Raw genomic sequence first — 19,206 nt, forward strand, 5'->3', positions numbered from 1 at the left:
AGGCAGACTTTGAATGCCAATTTGGGCCATCAAATCTCGGGCAAAGTATGGACTATTATATATTGTTGGAATGCCCAGGATGTCTACTTTCCAACGCAATTGAGAGCGCGCAAATTGGGCTTCTGTAACTCCAGAAAATCTACTTTGAGTGCAGGGAGGTCAGAATCCAACAGCATCTGCAGTCTTTTTTCAGCCTCTGAATCAGATTTTTGCTCAGGTCCCTCAATTTCAGCTAGAAAATACCTGAAATCACAAAAAAATACAGAAACTCATAGTAAAGTTCAGAAATGTGATTTTTGCATAAAAACTAATAAAAATATAATAAAATTAACTAAAACATACTAAAAACTATGTAAAAACAATGCCAAAAAGGGTATAAATTATCCGCTCATCAGTTCTGCCAAGCTTTCAACTGCCAAGTACTAACCCAACTTGCAAGGGGATTTCCACAGAATCATGAAATACAACACAGATGTACAAAGGACCTCTAAGGACATCTATGACTTTTTCTTTTAATTTTGCACTCTCTACCTTTTTCCGCTCTATGGTTTTTTCTTACAAACCTCACTGTTTGTCTTTTTTCATGAGACTCAAGACAGACAAAAGTAAACAGAAAATTACAAAATAAAAAACATTGAAGGAGAAGAACTTCTGTTAGCTTAGGTAGCTCTGAGAACTCTGTGCCTTGCACTCTTACTCCTTATATAGAGGGGGAAGCCTCCACGGTTGAAACCAAATAAACCAAGCTAATCTTCTTCTTCTTCATGCAAACCAGTTCGGCCAGAGAGAGAAGAGAGATAACCGAATGCAAAACCTAACATGCAATTACCTGTGGTCCTTCCTTGGTCACCAATCTTCATCAATCCGAGCCTTCCATCTTGTCTTGCACTCCAAGAAGGATTCCTAGCCCTTGATGAGTTATTGATGATGACAGCTTCATCTGCTCCAACTTCTGCCTCCTCCATCACGTAGCCACTGTAGCTACCTCCTGTGATGGTTGAGCAAAATCAGAGACAAATCATCTCTCCAAGGATCTTCCTCTTCTGACCGAAATCTTCATCATCCATTTTCGGTATGGAGAGGCTGAGCTTACTTCACCATATCTTACCTTTCTTGGTTGAAGATCTCAGCCACAACATACTTTTTGTTTTTTTTTCGTGCCATCATTACAATGGTCTTGTTGCTTGTTTCTCCTTCCTTTCGGTAGCTAGCCATAGCTTCCATGTTTTCTCTGTGAAGTGACCGAAGTAGGAGAAGAGAGATGAGAGTTAAGAAACAGAAACTTAAACAATAATTAATGAATGTGATAAAGTGAATTAAGTTTTCCACTTCCCTTGCTTTTAGGTAGCGTGTAGCATTGATGATGTCCATCAAATCAAGTGCTAACTCTCTCTCATGTTTCCAATGTAAGTTAATTGAGTTTGAAATCTATCCCAAATTAAAAATGGGATCCGTTGGAAACAAAGAATTTTGCTTTCTTTCATTGTTTGTTTCGGACCAAGCAATGGTCTTGGTAGCAAAGTTTCAAATGGGCTAGTAATAATAGTAATTCAATATAGCCAAATTGGTGTAAAAACAATTCAGCCATATATTCATTTGACAATTTTTGCACAAGGGTGAAATGTAAGAACCATATTTGGGCTTGCAACATTCAGCCCAATACAAATCTGCACCAACAAAATTATTAATTAAGCAAGTATAAATTAAGATCAAATTAATAATTTTATAATTAATTGCTTTAATAATGTTTGTTCATCATCAAATTAAATTTAGAATTTTAAACTCATCAATAATATTTATTAGTCATATCATATTATGATAAAAATAAATTAATATATATTTATATACAAATACATTATTGATTTGTGACTTATTTTTGTTGTTTTTGGTTTTGAATCTGAAGAATATGCAGTTGAAGTGTGCGAAACGAGCATGGCACAGAACAGAATTACTGAAACGATATTAAGCATGAAACAGCCCATGACAATGACGTATGAAAACCCAACCACGACATCAAACATTACGGAAGCACAAACAGCGTAATCCCACAAACAGAGAAAGAGAAAAGGAATAGAATCCTATCGTAATATTATTATTCTCTGAGTCCAATAATACATGTAATTTTTAAGTTATCTAGTTTTGCAGCCTCAGAAAGAAAGAGAAGAGAAAACATGAAGAACGCAAGGCTCTCAACTTCAGCTGCAAGCAGCATGAACATGGGGAGAACACTTGCACAGTACAGTGCAGACGCTGAGATTCTTGCAGAGTTCGAGCAATCAAACGTGTCCGGTAAATCATTTGACTACTCAAAGTCAGTGGTTGACCCACCGAAATCAGTCTCTGAGGAGAAGATGACTGCCTACTTGTCAAGAATCCAAAGGGGCGGACTCATCCAGCCCTTTGGCTGCATGCTGGCAGTCGAAGAACCGACTTTCAACATCATTGGCTACAGCCAGAATTCATTTCTCCTCTTGGGTGTCGAGATTCAGTCCGACACCGAAGAGTTAATGGGTGGTCTTCTTGGAGTTGATGCCACTACACTCTTCACTCCTGCTTCCGGGGCTTCGCTTGCGAAAGCTGTGGCATCGAGGGAAATCTCGCTTCTTAATCCTGTTTGGGTGTACGCAAGGGCAACGCAGAAGCCGTTTTACGCGATACTTCACCGGATTGATGTCGGAGTTGTGATAGATTTGGAACCTGCAAGGTCCAGTGACCCTGCATTGTCGTTCGCAGGGGCGGTTCAGTCGCAGAAGCTAGCCGTTAGAGCGATTTCTCGGCTGCAATCGCTTCCCGGCGGAGACATTGGTCTTCTGTGTGACTCTGTTGTAGGGGAAGTTCAAAAGCTTACGGGGTATGACAGAGTTATGGTGTATAAATTCCACGAGGACGATCACGGGGAGGTTATTTCGGAGATTAGGAGGTTGGATTTGGAGTCTTATTTGGGTCTGCACTACCCTGCCACTGATATCCCTCAAGCCTCAAGATTCTTGTTCAAGCAAAATCGCGTTCGGATGATTTGTGATTGTAATGCTAAGCCGGTTAAGGTAACTCAGAACCAAGAGTTGAGTCAACCGCTTTGCTTGGTGAACTCAACTCTGAGGGCGCCACATGGATGCCACACGCAGTACATGGCTAACATGGGCTCCATTGCTTCGCTGGTTATGTCAATTGTGGTAAATACCAAAGATTCCATGAAGCTATGGGGTTTGCTAGTGTGCCATCACACTGCGCCGCGCTATGTGCCTTTTCCGGTTCGCTACGCTTGTGAATTTCTTATGCAGGCTTTTGGAGTGCAGCTTTACATGGAGATTCAGTTAGCAGCGCAAATGGCAGAGAAAAGGATTCTCAAGACACAAACTTTGCTGTGTGACATGCTCCTTCGCGACGCGCCGTTTGGGATTGTTACTCAGTCTCCTAATATCAAGGATCTTGTCAAGTGTGATGGAGCTGCCCTGTATTATGATGGGAACTGTTGGTTGTTAGGCACAACACCGTCCGAATTGCAGGTAAAAGACATTGCTGAATGGTTGCTTAGTACTCACGGTGACTCGACCGGTTTGAGTACAGACAGTTTGGCTGATGCTGGTTATCCTGGTGCTGCTTTACTTGGGGATGCAGTGTGTGGCATGGCGATGGCGCAAATCAGTTCGAGGCATTTCTTGTTCTGGTTCCGGTCTCACACTGCTAAGGAAGTTAAGTGGGGAGGGGCCAAACACCATCCTGAGGATAAGGATGATGGAGGGAAAATGAATCCAAGATCATCATTCAAAGCATTTCTTGAAGTTGTTAAGAGCAAAAGTTCGCCTTGGGAGGCTTCCGAAATCAATGCTATTCACTCATTGCAACTTATAATTAGAGATTCATTTCACAATTCAGAGAATAGTGGTATTAAGGCTATGAACTACATACAGAGAAGTGATGCTTCAAGTGGTGGGATTGATGAGCTAAGTTCAGTAGCATTTGAAATGGTGAGGTTAATTGAGACGGCAACTGTGCCGATTTTCGGGGTTGACACAGGTGGCTTAATCAATGGTTGGAATGTGAAAATTGCGGAATTGACAGGTTTGCTGGCAAATGAAGCTATTGGTAAATCACTAGTGAATGAAGTAGCGCATGCAGACTCGCGCAACAATCTTGAAAATATTCAAAGTAAAGCCCTGCAAGGTAAATCATTTCTTGTGGGAAAGTTCAATCGCTACTGGATTTTTAGGTATTGCAAACTTAATCAAATGTCAGATGTGATTCAGCTTGAATAAATTTCTCTCAACTTTCCTCGTAGCGAGTTATTTGAGAAATCTTTTAGAATTTGATTCAATTTTTATCATCCAAAATTTTCAAAATCTTCGTTATTGATTCTCATTTACACATCCTTTATTCCTCGTTAGACTTCAATTTTTAAATATTCTAAGTCTGTGAACAACACAAGATTTTGTGGTGTAAACTTTGCAGAGTTATGTGTGAACGCATGTATCTGGTTTTCCTCGGTTGTAACTGTTGAATTTCATCAGGTTTAATCCAAAATCAAAATACCAGCGTTATGTATAATTCAATATGCTTTTGAAATGATGTGAAAATTGGAGTTTTATTTGCAAACGGATTTTATTTCTTCTCTTCCTAAATTCTCTTGTTTTCATAGTCTCTGTCATTCAAGATCATTCCATATGCAGAATATCTTAAAGGAACCAAGTTAAATTATTGACATAAAATTATGCTAAGATCTATAGCAAAGCAGATCATATTATTAATAATCATATTTCTATATGAATTAACTGGTGATGTGTTCTTCAGGCATGGAAGACAAGAATTTTGAGTTGAAATTGAAACATTTTGGGAATCAACAACAAAATGGAGTTGTATATCTCATAGTGAATGCTTGCACAAGTAGAGATTACACAAATGCCGTTGTTGGGGTATGCTTTGTAGGCCAAGATATCACTTGTGAGAAAGTTGTTCTAGACAAATTTGTCAAGTTGGAAGGTGATTACAAAGCTATCATACAGAGCCTCAATCCGCTAATTCCGCCGATATTTGCTTCTGACGAGAGCGCCTGCTGCTCCGAATGGAATGCAGCCATGGAAAGGATAACTGGCTGGAAGAGAGATGAAGTCATAGGAAAACTTCTTCCCGGGGAAATCTTTGGAAGCTTTGTTAGACTGAAAGGTCAAGATACACTGACTAACTTCATGATCTTGCTTTACCGGGGAATTAGCGGACAAGAATTCGAGAAGTTTCCCTTCGGATTTTTTGATAGGAATGGAGAGTTTATAGAGGCTTACATCACTGCTAACAAGAGGATCGATACGAGTGGAAACATGATTGGCTGTTTCTGCTTCTTGCAGATTGTATCTCGCGATCTGAATCAGCCTTCGGATGGACAAAATCTTCCTCAGGGGAGGAAGAGTATATCTGAGTCTAAGGAGTTTGCTTATATATTACAAGAGATGATGAATCCTTTAAACGGTATTCGGTTTACGCATAAGCTTCTGGAGAAAACAGCTGTCTCAGAAAGCCAGAAACAGTTTCTTGACACTAGTGCTGCTTGTGAAAGACAGATAATGGAAATTATTGAGGAAACATATATAGGAAGTATCAATGAAGGGTAAGTGATCGTGATCTATTTTCATAGGCATGTTGAATTCCGATCCTTAATTTCCTTTCTTGACTTATATGTTATATCTCCAAATTTTAAAAGATTTACGTTTCAAAGTATCTGTCACAATAGTGAGCTTTTTGGCTTTTTCTAATAACACCCTTAATTTAATTGTGATGATTAAATAACTATTTGTTATAGCCGAAATTTATTAGTTACAGACTAAATTTATCACCTATCTTAACATTTCATGTATGTGTTATTTGTTATTTTACAGTTATTTAGGAATATATGAAATAATATAATGATTTTATGCATAAATTATTTCTCCAGCTAAACAAAAAAGACTGACTTTTCTTAAATTTAATGCTAATAATAGCAGCAGTGTGCAGCTAAACATGGAGGAATTTCTTCTTGGGGGTATTCTAGATGCCATTGTGAGTCAAGTGATGCTGTTGGTGAGAGGAAAAAGCTTGCAGCTGTTCCATGAAATTCCTGATGAAATGAAAACACTTGCTCTGTATGGTGATCAAATAAAGCTTCAAGTGGTCTTATCTGACATTCTGCTTAATGTAGTCAACCATACACCATCTCCAAATGGCTGGGTTGAAATCAAGATTTCACCTGGTTTGAAGATAATTCAGGACGGCCATGAGTTTATCCATTTGAAGTTCAGGTACACAATCAAGGAACTTATTTTTATCTCTTTATCATGGCTCTTTTATCAACGTGCCATTTTTTTCCGAAATTTAATACTAAAATGTCGTTCTTTTGAAGCTAATTACCTAAATATCACTATTTTTATATTACCATAATTATCATAATTAAAAATAAAATAAATAAACAAATTAATTGTCATCTTAGTAAAAGAGTGACACTTAAGTAATTAGCTTCAAAAAGATAGTATTTTGATAATAAATTTTAAAAAAGTAAAACGACCTTATAAAATTTATTATTAGTTACTGCCCCAGATTTAATTTAACAAATTTTCTCCTCTAGTGTGCTACTAAATGAATGAGCAAGTGATATGAGAATATGTATAAAAGAAGAATAATGAATAAGGTTATCTGAAATCAAGATGTTTCCGGCTAAATTAAAACTGGAGTTAGTTATTTGGAAGTGAAAGGAGTAATCTGATTGCTAATATATCTTTCCCACAATGGGTTGGTGTCTTAAACATCTAGTATTTGATTTTCTTAATATTAGTTGATCATTCTCTTTTATGGGGAAATGAAACTTCTGCAAATGTTAATGTAATATGTCTGATCCATGTGTGAATAAGTTATTATGATTATATTTTTAGTGCTTATGGCTAAGATTTTTTCAATTCCAGCTTTCAAGCTGGCATAAGTCTATCTTCATCAACAAGGAGTGAGCTTTTTACATGTTCGAATACATACTTGTTTTTTCTTTTGTTGTTTTGTTGAACTTCTTGTCTCAACAAGACTTTTGTTAATTAATGCATTGTGTGACTTTAGTTCATGACTTTGAAAAATTGAACTTGTATTTCAAATTTTAATTTTAAGTTTTTGACTATTTTATATTTTTATTTAAATAATATTAGGTCAACCGGTTCAACCAGTTATCCACTGGTTGAACCAGAGACCTAGTGACCTAGTAGCCTAACCAGTTCAATCACCAGGTTGGCTCTGACAACTATGCACACACTTGCTCACTGACTCGATCCCTTCTCTTGTTTCGTTCAAAACTCAATCACCATTCAAACAAAATTTGTGTTTCTGCTTCGTCGCCGCCTCCTTTCCGCCCCTCTCCTCTGCAGCTGCCTCCTCTACCGCCGATCTGTCCCTGTTTTTTTTTTTGTTACTTATCTTCTAATTTTTATCGTTGGTAAATGTGTTATTGGTTCTGCTGCTGTAAGTGGAAATTTTCTATAAAAAAGTTGTTATTGCTGATTGTTGATCAAATTGGTGGTGCTGCTATGAGTGTGTTGCTGTAAGTGAACTTTGATTAGGCATAGGTAATATGCTTGCCTAAGAAATATTCAGAAGTTTTTGTGCATTTTGGATGATTGATGATAAACTTTAATAATGCTTTTGGATTTGAGGCTTGAGAGTTGCGACATAGACTTTGATTGAGAATTTAGGATTTTTGTTATTAACTAATTTTATTAATTTATATCTTATGAATGTCTATTTGCTAGATCAATGTAAATAAGCATCCACCCGTTTTCTTTGTTGTGTTTTTCTTAGTTTGATTAATTTTGAGTCAGCAAGCTAGCAGGTTCTTTTTCAACAAGGGTATTTCATCTTGACATGGATCATCTTGACACAGAAGAATTTGTGACGGACTCAAAAATAAAAATGAAAATAAAGAAAACCGAAAAAACAAAAGAATCAAAAGAAAGGACTTACCTTACCTTACCTTTGGTTATTTGACTAAAAGGAACTGCAGTGATATACTTATATTTTGTTTTTCTAGTTTGTGTATTTCCAACATTATTTTCAGCATTAGGTGCTACTGTATATGAAACATCATCTAGATATATGCAGACTTCTAAAGTAGTATTTCCCTTTTTAAAATGATGAAAAATGTTTACACCTTTCAAAAATTATCTGCATTTTTAATTTTATATTTCATTGAAAGAATAAAGAGAGAACAAATAAAACTATAAAAGTAACAGGCATCAACAAGTGTTTATTGTGTCTTATTACAGTAATTTAGAATGAAATATAAGTGCCATAATAGCATCTCACTATTGTACTTCCTGGCTTTGAACAGCTGCAGCACTGCAATAAGGCATTTGGTTCCTAATATTTGTCAAAACGAAGCAAGATATGATCCACAAAGTCTTCAAATAAGGTGAAATTTATTCTATTGTGTCTGCATTATAAGTAAACAAATATTAGGCATTCATAAAAAATCAATTGGAATAACCATATTTGGATAAAAATCTAGATCAGATCTTACTCAGTATACTCTAGAGATACAGCAAGAGACCTTCCTTTTTTTTTTTCTCTATGTGAATGTGGTTCCATTCAAGTAGGCTATTACTGACCTATGTTCGTCAATAAATTAGCCTTCTAAGCAATGAAGCACCAAAGCCCATTGAGACCTTCTGCCCTTCATAAGGATCATGTTACCCTTCGGTTAGTTAGCTGGTATTTGTTTAGTCATTCAGATGGTCATAAGCTTAAGCTAACTCTTTCTTGACTGGAAGGAGCTCTCAATAAGGCTACAGCTTCTCTTGAGCTCAATCGGGAAGATCCGATCTATTACTTGATTGATACTTGATTGACAATGATAGATATGTGTACCATACTGAACAAGCGCTATCATGGCTTGTTTTAAATTGCTTGGGCTCCTCTAAACCCAGTCACTTCACCAATGACATCTGAACAAATAGTTTTGTAAGAACTCAGTACCAATATTAGTCAAAAGTTATATAATCTAATCATTATAGTTGACTAAGATACAAGAGAAGATTGAGGAAGTGAAAAAGAGAGGGAAAAAACAATTTTGAACCCAACGTGAATGAGAGAGTGAGAAAAAGAGAGCCGTCTGGCAATTCAGTAGAGTGGACTGCCTAGCTCAATTTATAGGAGAGCTGGTATAAACTAATTTGTATTGAATATTTAACCAAAATTGTTAGATTTCAAATACAAGAAAGCATAATGATAAATAGATTCATGAAATTGAGGGTGTTAACCAGTGAAAAGCATTGCATAAATGCAAATAACAATATTATTTTTGGTTTGGCTGCCCAAGCTATAGTTTAAGAAGAATCATACACACTTTATAGACAATGGAACATTACTAATGAAATACCATCTACCTTTCTCTAATATATGTTTATTAATTCTGCATTAATTTCTATGCACTCTCTTCTAGTATTTATTTATCAAGTCAAATTAAGAATCAGGATTTGAGAATGACGGTTTCATGTTTGTGTTATATTAACATATTTGTTTGGATTGGATTGTAATAATGAATTTCCTGGTTATGCATGTTTGTTTTATATTAGCATAATTGGAGTTGCTTTATCCCATCCTAAGTAATCAATTGCTATGGTAAAATGTTCATAGATTTGGTATTCTATATGTTATTATCTTACATAATTTAGTTTCTTCTTACATCTCATCTTATGACTTGCTGAAGACAATTTTTTCTTGATGGATATACACTTGAGTATTATATTTAAAACTGAAATAGAGAAGTGGAATACTGTCTACAGTCTACACCCAAATAAATTTGCAGTTTAAAGGATCATAACATCATTTCATTATTAATAAATAACTGAATCAGATGTGCTTAAAGTAAAATGCCTTTTCATCTTGAACTAAAAAGTATATATGCATAAATAGTAAGAAATCAAAGTGAGTGAGACTTACGATTAGTTTGGTTGTGCATTTGGTGAAGAATTGGAAGAAATTAGACTACCATTTTGTAATGCCATCCACTTTATCTCCAGATGCCACTGAGAGATTCTTCTTCTTGCTGCACTGGTAAACATCTTATATTTATATAGATAGATAGCTAATGATAGATGATAGTAGTTGAAGGAGTGAAGCCTTGCCCCCTTTTTTTTCCCCTGAAGCAAATAAGCACGTTTGGTTTTCCTTTTAGAAGTTAAAAATTGTCGATTAATTAGTGTAACAATAAAAGATAAATTATGTGAATGTAATGATTATTAACGTATAATTATTTGTTATAGATTTTCAGATTTTAAAATTGGTTTGTTCACTGGTGAGATATGTAGGTAGTGGCAGGTAGTATAATTATAATGCAAACTAAAATTGCTTGATACTATCATACAACCATAAGACGAAGTGAGTCAAGCCAGTTCATGAGCCAGCTTAAGCTCAACTCGTTAATAGCTCGATAAGCTGAACTCATGAGCTGGTGACCCGAGTTTGAGCCTGAATTGAGCTCATAAATTAAATGACCCGAGCTTGAGTTTGGATAAGTTCAGCTCATTAGCTCGTGAGTTGGCTCGATTATATATATATATATATATAATATATAATTTTACACATATATTAATGTTCTTAATTATTTAAAATTTTATATTCATTTTTTATATATAATTTTGATATAGGTCATAAATAAAAAATTTATAATTGATAGATAATATACAAAATTGATCTTTTTTTTAATATATATAAGTTATAATTTATTGATATAGAATTATAGATTATGTTTCTATTATTTGAGCCAGCTCGTGAGCTTTTGTTGAGCCGAGTTTGAGCTTACGAAATAGGCTCGATTGTTAATGAGTCGAGCCGTGAGCCAAGCTTAATTTTTGTTAGTCGAGCTTGAGCTTGGTCTAACTCGGCTTAGCTTGCCTCACTTCCAACCTTAGGTGTGCATTACTTTCTACAAAATGGTCTTTTCGTTGTGGAGATATGTTGGCGGAGGCAGTTAATACATTTATAATGTTCACTAACATTGCTTGAAACGGTGTAATAGAACCATAGGTGTGCACTACTTTATGTGCAAGTAAACAATGAAGCAATTTTTTTTTTAGTCTTTTATCAACACTTCAACAGTAGCACAAAGCTACCATCCATACTTGATGCATTGTGAAATATACCTCCAATTTATGTTAATTTTTCCCCCCAAAAAAGTAATGCATTTGTTTGGAGAGCACAACATGCCATGTTTATATGTCCAAACCAAACAACACAAAGCATGTTAATTTTCAGCATGGCTGCAATCAGTACTCCCACTGCACTTTGAATTAGTTCTAAATTTCTCTCCCTTTTTTTTATTATTATTTTTTATAAAGCAAGGAGAGCATTGTGAAATACCATGTATACCTCCAATTTATGTGAATGGAGTGCACAATATGCCATGCATATATGCCCAAACCAAACAAAACAAAACCCACAAAGCATGTTAATTACAATCACTACACCCACTCTACTTTTAATTAGTTCTGAATATTTATTTATTTAAAGCCAGGAAAGCATTGACGCAGGAGCAAGAGGAGCATGCCACTTGGAAGCCATTGAAGTGGGTATATGACAAGAAGAGAGGGTGGACAAATGTCACTATACCTTGTTAGGAAGAAAACTGAATTGATTGATGTTGCATAACTGACCATCGTAGCTGTTGCCACTGAGAACGAGGACAACAGAGACACACACAGACGGGGGCTTCCCACTTGCAGTTGCCAATACCTATGGCCGAACAACACAACCACCCTAACCCTAATCTTAACCCTCCTTCTGCTGCCCCTTCTTCTGCACCTGCACCACCCCCTCTGCCTCCTTCCTTTGATCCCACTCGAAGTATTCTCTCTTTTTCTCCACTTTTTATATGCTTTATGCTATTATTGTTCCAATCTTAATCTAGTTGTCTTGTGGGATGGGATATGCTGACTTTGTTGGTTTCTTTCATGATGATTTGTTCTAAAGATTGCAACATTGTCTGTTTTTTTTTGTTTTTTTGTGTGGCAGTTTAAGTTTCTGTTCTATTTTGGGGGCAAAGGTTTTAGGTTAAGAGCTTGTATACCCTCAGTTCCCAGTGTTTATCAATCGTGTGTTGACAACAAGGACTTAGATGTTTCTGCCTTCCCTTGTGAATGGGTAGTAACACTTGTTTTCCTGGGGAAGAGTTGGGGTTCGAATGTCCAACTAAGGGATCGAAATATGTAGTTTGGTTATGTTATTGAGTTTCACCCGTTGTGATTCATTTATGATACTGCTGAGTTTTTTGTTGGTAGTTGTTGGGTAATAGCCTGGGTTAAGAGATTTTGCTCTTTGCTAGGTTGAAGTAGGTATGCATGTTCATCACTATGAAGGGAAAAGGAAACAAATTGATTGGATAGTTACCAAGGATGTTCTGTTTGTATGGATGCTGTCTTATATTTTTTGTTATGTATTTTATATATTATAAATTCAATAATGATATTTTGTTCATTATAATATTTAGAAATGTTGTTGATGGTATATAATAAAAAAAAAATGTTGGTACTAATTTGTGATACTTTTTTTTTTTTTTTTGAAGTGGTTGGTATCATCAAAAGGAAGGCGTTGATAAAAGACCTGGCCGGTGTATATCATGCAGAATGTCTTGCATACTGTCAGGAACTTTTGGAACTTCAAAGAAAATGGGAATGGGAAGAGGTTAGATACAACTTTGTCTTTTCAATTTGTAGATTTATTTTGATTGTATGCACCTCGCTTTAGACTTTGTTTGCTATGGTAATTTCTAAACGCTTTCACATTCCTTGGAATTAGAACTTGGAAAATAAGCATATTTGACATTTAAGTGTTAAGTTTTAGGCAAGCATCTTCCTTACCTGTATTTCTGATGTTCATGATATTTTCATATAACAATCAAGTGACAACAACAACAACAATAAGTCTTGTCTTATTAGGTGGGGTCAGCTATATGAATTAAACAAAGCCATTGAGCTCTATTATGTATCATGTTTACAAAGAGACTGTTTACATGTAAATTTTGTTTGATCTTTCTAAGTTTTCTTCTGTCTTTCACTCTTTGTCCATCTTCCATCTCATCCATTCTTCTGATTGGGTGCTCTATCGGTCTTCTTCTCACGTATCCGAATCACCTGAGACGCAATTCTATCATCTTTTGTACAATATGTGTTACTCCAACTCTCTCTCTTATATCTTCATTCTTTATTTCATCCAATCGCGTATGACCACTCATCCATCTCAACACCTTCGTCTCTGCCACACTTAACATATGTTTGTGCTTTCCTTTGGCCGTTCAACACTCTGTGCCAGCAGTGCAATAGAATTTACCTTTAAGTTTTAAAGATACTTTTTTTGTCACATAAAACCAGACGCACTCCGTTATTTTGACCAACTTGCTTGAATTATGTGATTTACATTTTGCTCAATCTCTTCATTATCCTGTATGATGCATCCAAAGTACTTAAAACTTTTAACTTTTCGTAGGATATTTTCTCCAATCTTCACCTTTGTATTAGGGTTTTTCCTTTGGCAGGCGAACTTACATTCCATATATTCTGTTTTGCTATGGCTTATGCACAAACCATGTACTTCTAGAGCTTCTCTCCATAAATCTAACTTCTTATTTAGGTCTTCTCTTGACTCTCTCATAAGGACGATATTATCGACAAAAAGCATGCATCATGGCACAAGCTCTTGGACATGCTCTATGAGTACTTCCAAAATTAATGTGAAAAAGTATGGACTTAAAGATGATACAATAGCAAAGGCTTGTTCCACTAGGTGGGATCGGCTACATGGATCAAACTATATCATTGAGCTCTATCGTGTATCATGTCTATAGAGAGACTTTTTACATGCAGATCTCGTTTGACCACTTCATGGATAGTCTTCCTAGATCTTCCTCTGCCTTTCATCCCTCTTATTTATGTTCCATATCATCCACTCTATTGACCGAGTGCTCTATCAGTCTTCTTCTCACATGTTCAAACCACCTGAGACGCAATTTTACTATCATTTTCACAATAGGTGCTATTCCAACTCTCTCTCTTATATTTTCATTCTTTATTCTATCCAATCGTGTATGACTATTCATCCACCTCAACATCTTCATCTCTGTCACAGTTAACTTATGTTCGTGCTCCCCTTTGGCCGCCTAACACTTTGTACCATAAAGCTAGCTAGTCTGATAATAGTGCGATAGAATTTATCTTTAAATTTTAAAGGCACTTTTGTCACATATAAAACCAGAAGCACTTCGCCATTTTGACCAACCTGTTTGGATCCTATGATTTACATCTTGTTCAATCTCTCCATTTTCCTGTACGATGCATCCAAGATACTTAAAACTTCTAATTTTTCGTAGAGAGTTTTTTTCAATCTTCACCTCTGTATTAGGGTTTTTCCTTAGGCGGCCGGACTTACATTCCTTCTATTCCGTCTTGTTACAGCTTATGCGCAGACTAAGCACTTCTAGATCTTCTCTACATAAATCCAACTTCTTATTTACGTCTTTCCTTGACTCAACCATAAGGACGATATCATTGGCAAAAAGTATGCACCATGAGACAGATTTTTGGATATGATCTATGAGTACTAAGACTAATGTTAAAGGTATCGATTTAAGGATAATCTCTGGTGCAACCTATACCAATAGAAAATTCCTCTGTCATACCACCTTGAGTCTTCATGCTAGTTGTAGTCTCATCATACATGTTTTTAATTGTACGAAAATATGTGATCCTTACTCTTTTCTTTTCCAAAATCTTTCATAAGGCCTCCCTTGGCATCCTATCGTATGCTTTTTTCAAATCAATAAACACCATATGTAGATCCCTTTTATTACTACGATATATTTCCATTATTCTTCTTAACAGGTATGTAGCTTTAGTGGTAGATTTGTCTGGCATAAAATCAAATTGGTTCTTTGTTACTTGTGTTTCTTGTTTCAACATCTGTTCTATTATCATTTCTCATAACTTCATGGTATAACTCATGAGCTTAATCCCTCTATAGTTTTTGCAACACTGTATATCCCCTTTATTCTTGTAGATAGGTAGAATTGTAGGAAGGTGCACTTTCTCCACTCATCTGGCATTTTCTGACCTTAAAATCTCTTTAAAAAGTTTGGTTAACCAAATGATGCCTTTCTCTCCAAGGCCCTTCCAAACTTCAATCGAAGTAATATCGGATGGAGAAAAGTAAATGAGAATAGATGGGAGATTCTTTATTAATAGTGTCTTTTTGTTTTTTGTTTTAAAAATGAATAATAAAGCCAAATAGTTGATTTAATATGCATGAATCATCCATTGGAGACTTAATTAAGGGAATAGAAAACCTTACTGGATAGAGCCAAAGAAGAGTAAATTAAGGACAAAGAGGAACTAATATTGGAAGAATTAGAACAGAATGATATTGAAAATGATGGCTTAGCAAATATAAAGTGGATCAACGATGGTGAACTTTTCTTTGGTATAGGTTTAAATCCTATTGAATGCAAATAATTTGCATTATGTATTTTATATTTATATATTATAAATATAACTCTAAATAGAATAGAATTTCTATATTTCTAAAAACTAAAATAAAAGATAAAAAAAAAGATTTTGAATGATTTGAATTGAACAAGAACTACTTATCCTTTGAGAATTAATATAAATATAGAATATCTAATATAATTAATTTATTATATTATTTATTCAAAGAAAAGATATTAAACATGAAAGAATCAGAATAATAATATAAATTTTAATTTGAAAGTTGAATTAGAAAGAAATTAAATTTTTAATCAATTTTTTTCTACTTGTTCCTAGAGTAAAGATTTCCATTTGTTCCTGAATAGCTTCCTTTAAAAGGGCTTCTGCTTCCCCAGTGAAGACCTTTGATTGAGACATATTGAGGGCATCATTTTCTTGTAGGTTTATTTTGGTAATGTGAAGATCTTCCAAAAGAAAATATTTGATGTTTGGATAAAATGGATGAATGTTTCAGGTTTTATTTAGTAATAGAAAAATACTGCTCAAAATTTAGCAGGACAAATTGTTGTCCAACTATTAAAATTGCGTTGTTGTACAAAATTAAATATTTGATGGTAAAATGCCAATGAGATAAATGTTGCGTAGATAAATAGTATCTATTCTTGAAAAGATAGTAGAAATTTGCCAAGCTGTTATACTCATGTACAAAGGATATGTAGAATACTAGAATACACGGTAAAAAGATTTGATGAAGGGTAGCCCTAAAGCTAGAGGTTAAGATATCTAGATGTAAATTATTTGTTATCAATATGGTTTATGATAGGACACTACAATGTTCGTTGATCCCTTTGGTTGACTTCACTTAGTGGGAAAATGCTTAGTAGGTTGTTCTTGTTATTTTGGATGGATTAGTAAATTTACCGACTGCTTCCCATGGGGTGTTGTAAGAGAAGGATTGAAGTGCATTATGATAAATGCATGTGTTTATGGTTCAGTTTCCGTTTTTAAGTATCCTTTTTATAATTACTTAGAAACTTAAAGAAGATGTGGGTATGGTGACTATGGTCCATTTAATATTCTGTGGAATGAATGCTCACATTGCATCATTGTCAGTAACAAATGGCTTATCTTTGCATGTTATGAGTCTGTCCATAAATCAACATAATGATTTATTCTATTTGCTTGTATTTGTTCTGTTTCAATGCCTTTCAATTTACTTAAAGCCACTGGAGGATCCAAGAAAGGATACAGTGCGGCCCTCCAAACGCGTAAAAAAGACACGATAGGTATGATGAAGAATAATGTCATTTGTCATTAAATATTTTTGTTATACAATTCAAAGATTTTTTTTATTATTTTACATTTTATTTTATTTTATTTTGGGATTTATCACCCTTCCTTTTTAACATCAGTATGATAGCAAACCTATAAATGATATATGTTTCTACCCAAAGTATTGGCTTAATTGTTACTTGTTAGGAGAGTAATGTTATATTTTTTTTTTCCTTTTCTGTCATTTTTGCTTGCTTCCTTTGTATGATGTTTATTTATGTTCTATGTGAAGGTTTTCATGTGCATCGTCCGAAATGCAAGAATGTAAAGTAAGTGATACAGGAACATGTTGCCCATTTTATGGTCCTCTCTAGAATACTAGACTATTAATGCACCTGCCCCAGCAAATGCATGAATGGCCATCATTTTAGGATCTCCTTGATGACCCTGTAGTTGTGCAGCCTCTGCTGATTGAAGGGGGTAGTAATAGTATATGAGATTTGATTGTTGTACGGAATCACATTTTCCTGCAATCTGTTTTGGAGATAATTCAGTTTTATATATTTTAGGTCTGCTTTTAAATTGTATGCTTCAGCTTTCTTGAGTATGTTAGAAATGTTAACAACTCATTTATCATGGTAGTCAAAGTTAGCTGATATATGAAATTATATTCACAAAGTTATTCAATCTCAAATCTACTTTTGACAAAAGAAATCTCCTGTTTCTTTTTATTTTTTATTTTTTATTTTTTTGGGGAAAAAAATGATGAGGATAGAACAATGATTTCCCAAGGGTAAAATACATGTAACTTGGTCATCAACTAATCCAAAGCTACACCTGTAAAAGCCAGGGCCAGATGTTATTTCCTTGCAACTTAGAATGCTCACTCAAGCAAAACAAGCTCACAACACGACTTTCAATTCTTATTGTTCATTGGTTAATACCCTCATGACTCATTTCGAATGAAGCAGGCTCATTTTCCACATTTATCTGAAACAGCACAAAAAAAAAAAAAGGCAACTTCTCAAACCATTATAGCATCAAGGGTATGTCAAATTTAAACTTGTAAAAGGTTAAAAACCATGATTCCGCTATTCACGAAACAAAGCCCGTAAATAAAAGCTTGTGTAGTTTACATATTTAAATTATTTGAAAATTTTACGTAAATGTCTTGAAAGCATTTTGGGTATATATTTATCCTCTTTACGTATATGTAAATTGTGAGAATACGTTGGGTACGATGCTTTTTTATACCATCGAAAATTAACGATGTATTATGAAATGGGTTCTGTTCCTGTGTAGATTACCGGTTCAAAGTATAGCTTGTCTCGTACGTCGGCTTTTCAAGAATGATGGCGGTGGACACCTGTAAAAACACTCTAACGCTCAAGTCAGAATGAGTATAAGAAGATAAAGATAGTATTTAGAGTGATTAACATACCTTACATGTATAATGAATTTTGTATTTATAAGGTTGTGTTATATAGACGGTTATTGGTATTCTCAAAGCTGCCGAAGATATTAGCCTAACTATGTGGTAACTGCTCTTGAGTGATATTAGACCTTATAGGATAAGCCCGTTAAGAAAGAAAAGTACAATTTTAGCACGTGTTTGTTTTATTCAAATTTTATGCGGTTTGTTATGAACGTTCATTGTGGTTCTAATTTATAGGTAGGCTCAATTTGAATTTATAAATAATAGGTTACAACCCCCAAACTTAACCTGTGATATTTTTTCAATAAAATAGGTTGAGCTTTTTTTTATTGGCCTATAAATTGGTTGGATGGAGATGAGGGTAGCCTCCGAGCTCAATGTGGCCTTTTGCAAAAATGTTTGTATTGTTTTTAGTTTGAAATTTTATTTAAAAAATAAATAAAAATAAGAATAAAAATAATTAAGATAAATGAATGGGATAGAATCAATGAGAAGAAATAATAAGGATAAAAATAAATGTTTTACTGTTACCGTTGTAGTTACCGAGGAGGCCATTATGACCATGTTTTTAGATCATGTGCAGTGGGTTTTGAATCAACAGTCCACAACTCTATATGCTCTGGTATCTCAAGGGTCTTTAAATCGGAATCGTTTGTTTATGTTGCTGGGAAGTTACTTTTTCGAAGAAACAATTGGTTTGATAAAGTGTTGACCTGCTTTGCCACCTCTGGTGTTATTGCATTTTTTCGAAGGAGGAAAAAAACGAAAGATAAGTAGAAAACGTGAGTAACCTTACTGTGTTCTTATTCTGTTTCTTCTTGTTCTCTGTTTTGAGGGTGTAGTATAGTTAAGAAGGAAAAAAATGGGAAAGGGTAAAGTAAAGGTGAAGGGTAAGGGAAAAAGGAAAGGTGCCAAAAGGAGGAATGCCGAAGATACGGGCAATGAGATTGTGGAAGGTGAAGTTGTTGTAGATGAAAATAATCCATATTCATGGGTATCGTCCTCGATGATGTAGCATATGTCTTTGTT

At 34.9% G+C, this 19,206-nt stretch overlaps 2 protein-coding genes across 6 annotated transcripts; both read left to right on the plus strand.

The window, feature by feature from the left end:
• Window positions 1-1,928: 1,928 nt before the first annotated feature.
• PHYE (phytochrome E) lies at window positions 1,929-6,444 on the plus strand. 3 transcript variants are annotated; one of them, XM_088508575.1, is made up of 3 exons: window positions 1,929-4,164; window positions 4,789-5,599; window positions 5,970-6,444. In XM_088508575.1, exons 1-3 carry the CDS (start codon window positions 2,172-2,174, stop codon window positions 6,403-6,405), a joined length of 3,240 nt encoding a protein of 1,079 aa, XP_088364701.1. In that variant the 5' UTR covers window positions 1,929-2,171; the 3' UTR covers window positions 6,406-6,444. The 3 variants fall into 3 exon arrangements, with proteins under 3 accessions (XP_088364701.1, XP_088364702.1, XP_088364703.1); XM_088508576.1 differs by having other exon boundaries at window positions 1,933-4,164; window positions 5,973-6,444; XM_088508577.1 differs by lacking the exon at window positions 5,970-6,444 and having other exon boundaries at window positions 1,933-4,164; window positions 4,789-5,603.
• Window positions 6,445-8,247: 1,803 nt separating this feature from the next.
• LOC107630534 (uncharacterized) lies at window positions 8,248-17,456 on the plus strand. Of its 3 annotated transcripts, none has more exons than XM_088508579.1 (5): window positions 8,325-8,410; window positions 11,509-11,841; window positions 12,560-12,678; window positions 16,694-16,756; window positions 17,035-17,456. In XM_088508579.1, exons 2-4 carry the CDS (start codon window positions 11,733-11,735, stop codon window positions 16,754-16,756), a joined length of 291 nt encoding a protein of 96 aa, XP_088364705.1. In that variant the 5' UTR covers window positions 8,325-8,410; window positions 11,509-11,732; the 3' UTR covers window positions 17,035-17,456. The 3 variants fall into 3 exon arrangements, with proteins under 3 accessions (XP_088364704.1, XP_088364705.1, XP_088364706.1); XM_088508580.1 differs by having other exon boundaries at window positions 11,513-11,841; XM_088508578.1 differs by lacking the exon at window positions 11,509-11,841 and having other exon boundaries at window positions 8,248-8,410.
• Window positions 17,457-19,206: the final 1,750 nt, after the last annotated feature.

This window comes from Arachis ipaensis, chromosome B3 (assembly GCF_059453495.1).
Source record: "Arachis ipaensis isolate K30076 ecotype BB chromosome B3, ASM5945349v1, whole genome shotgun sequence".
Classification (NCBI taxonomy): Eukaryota; Viridiplantae; Streptophyta; class Magnoliopsida; order Fabales; family Fabaceae; genus Arachis; species Arachis ipaensis.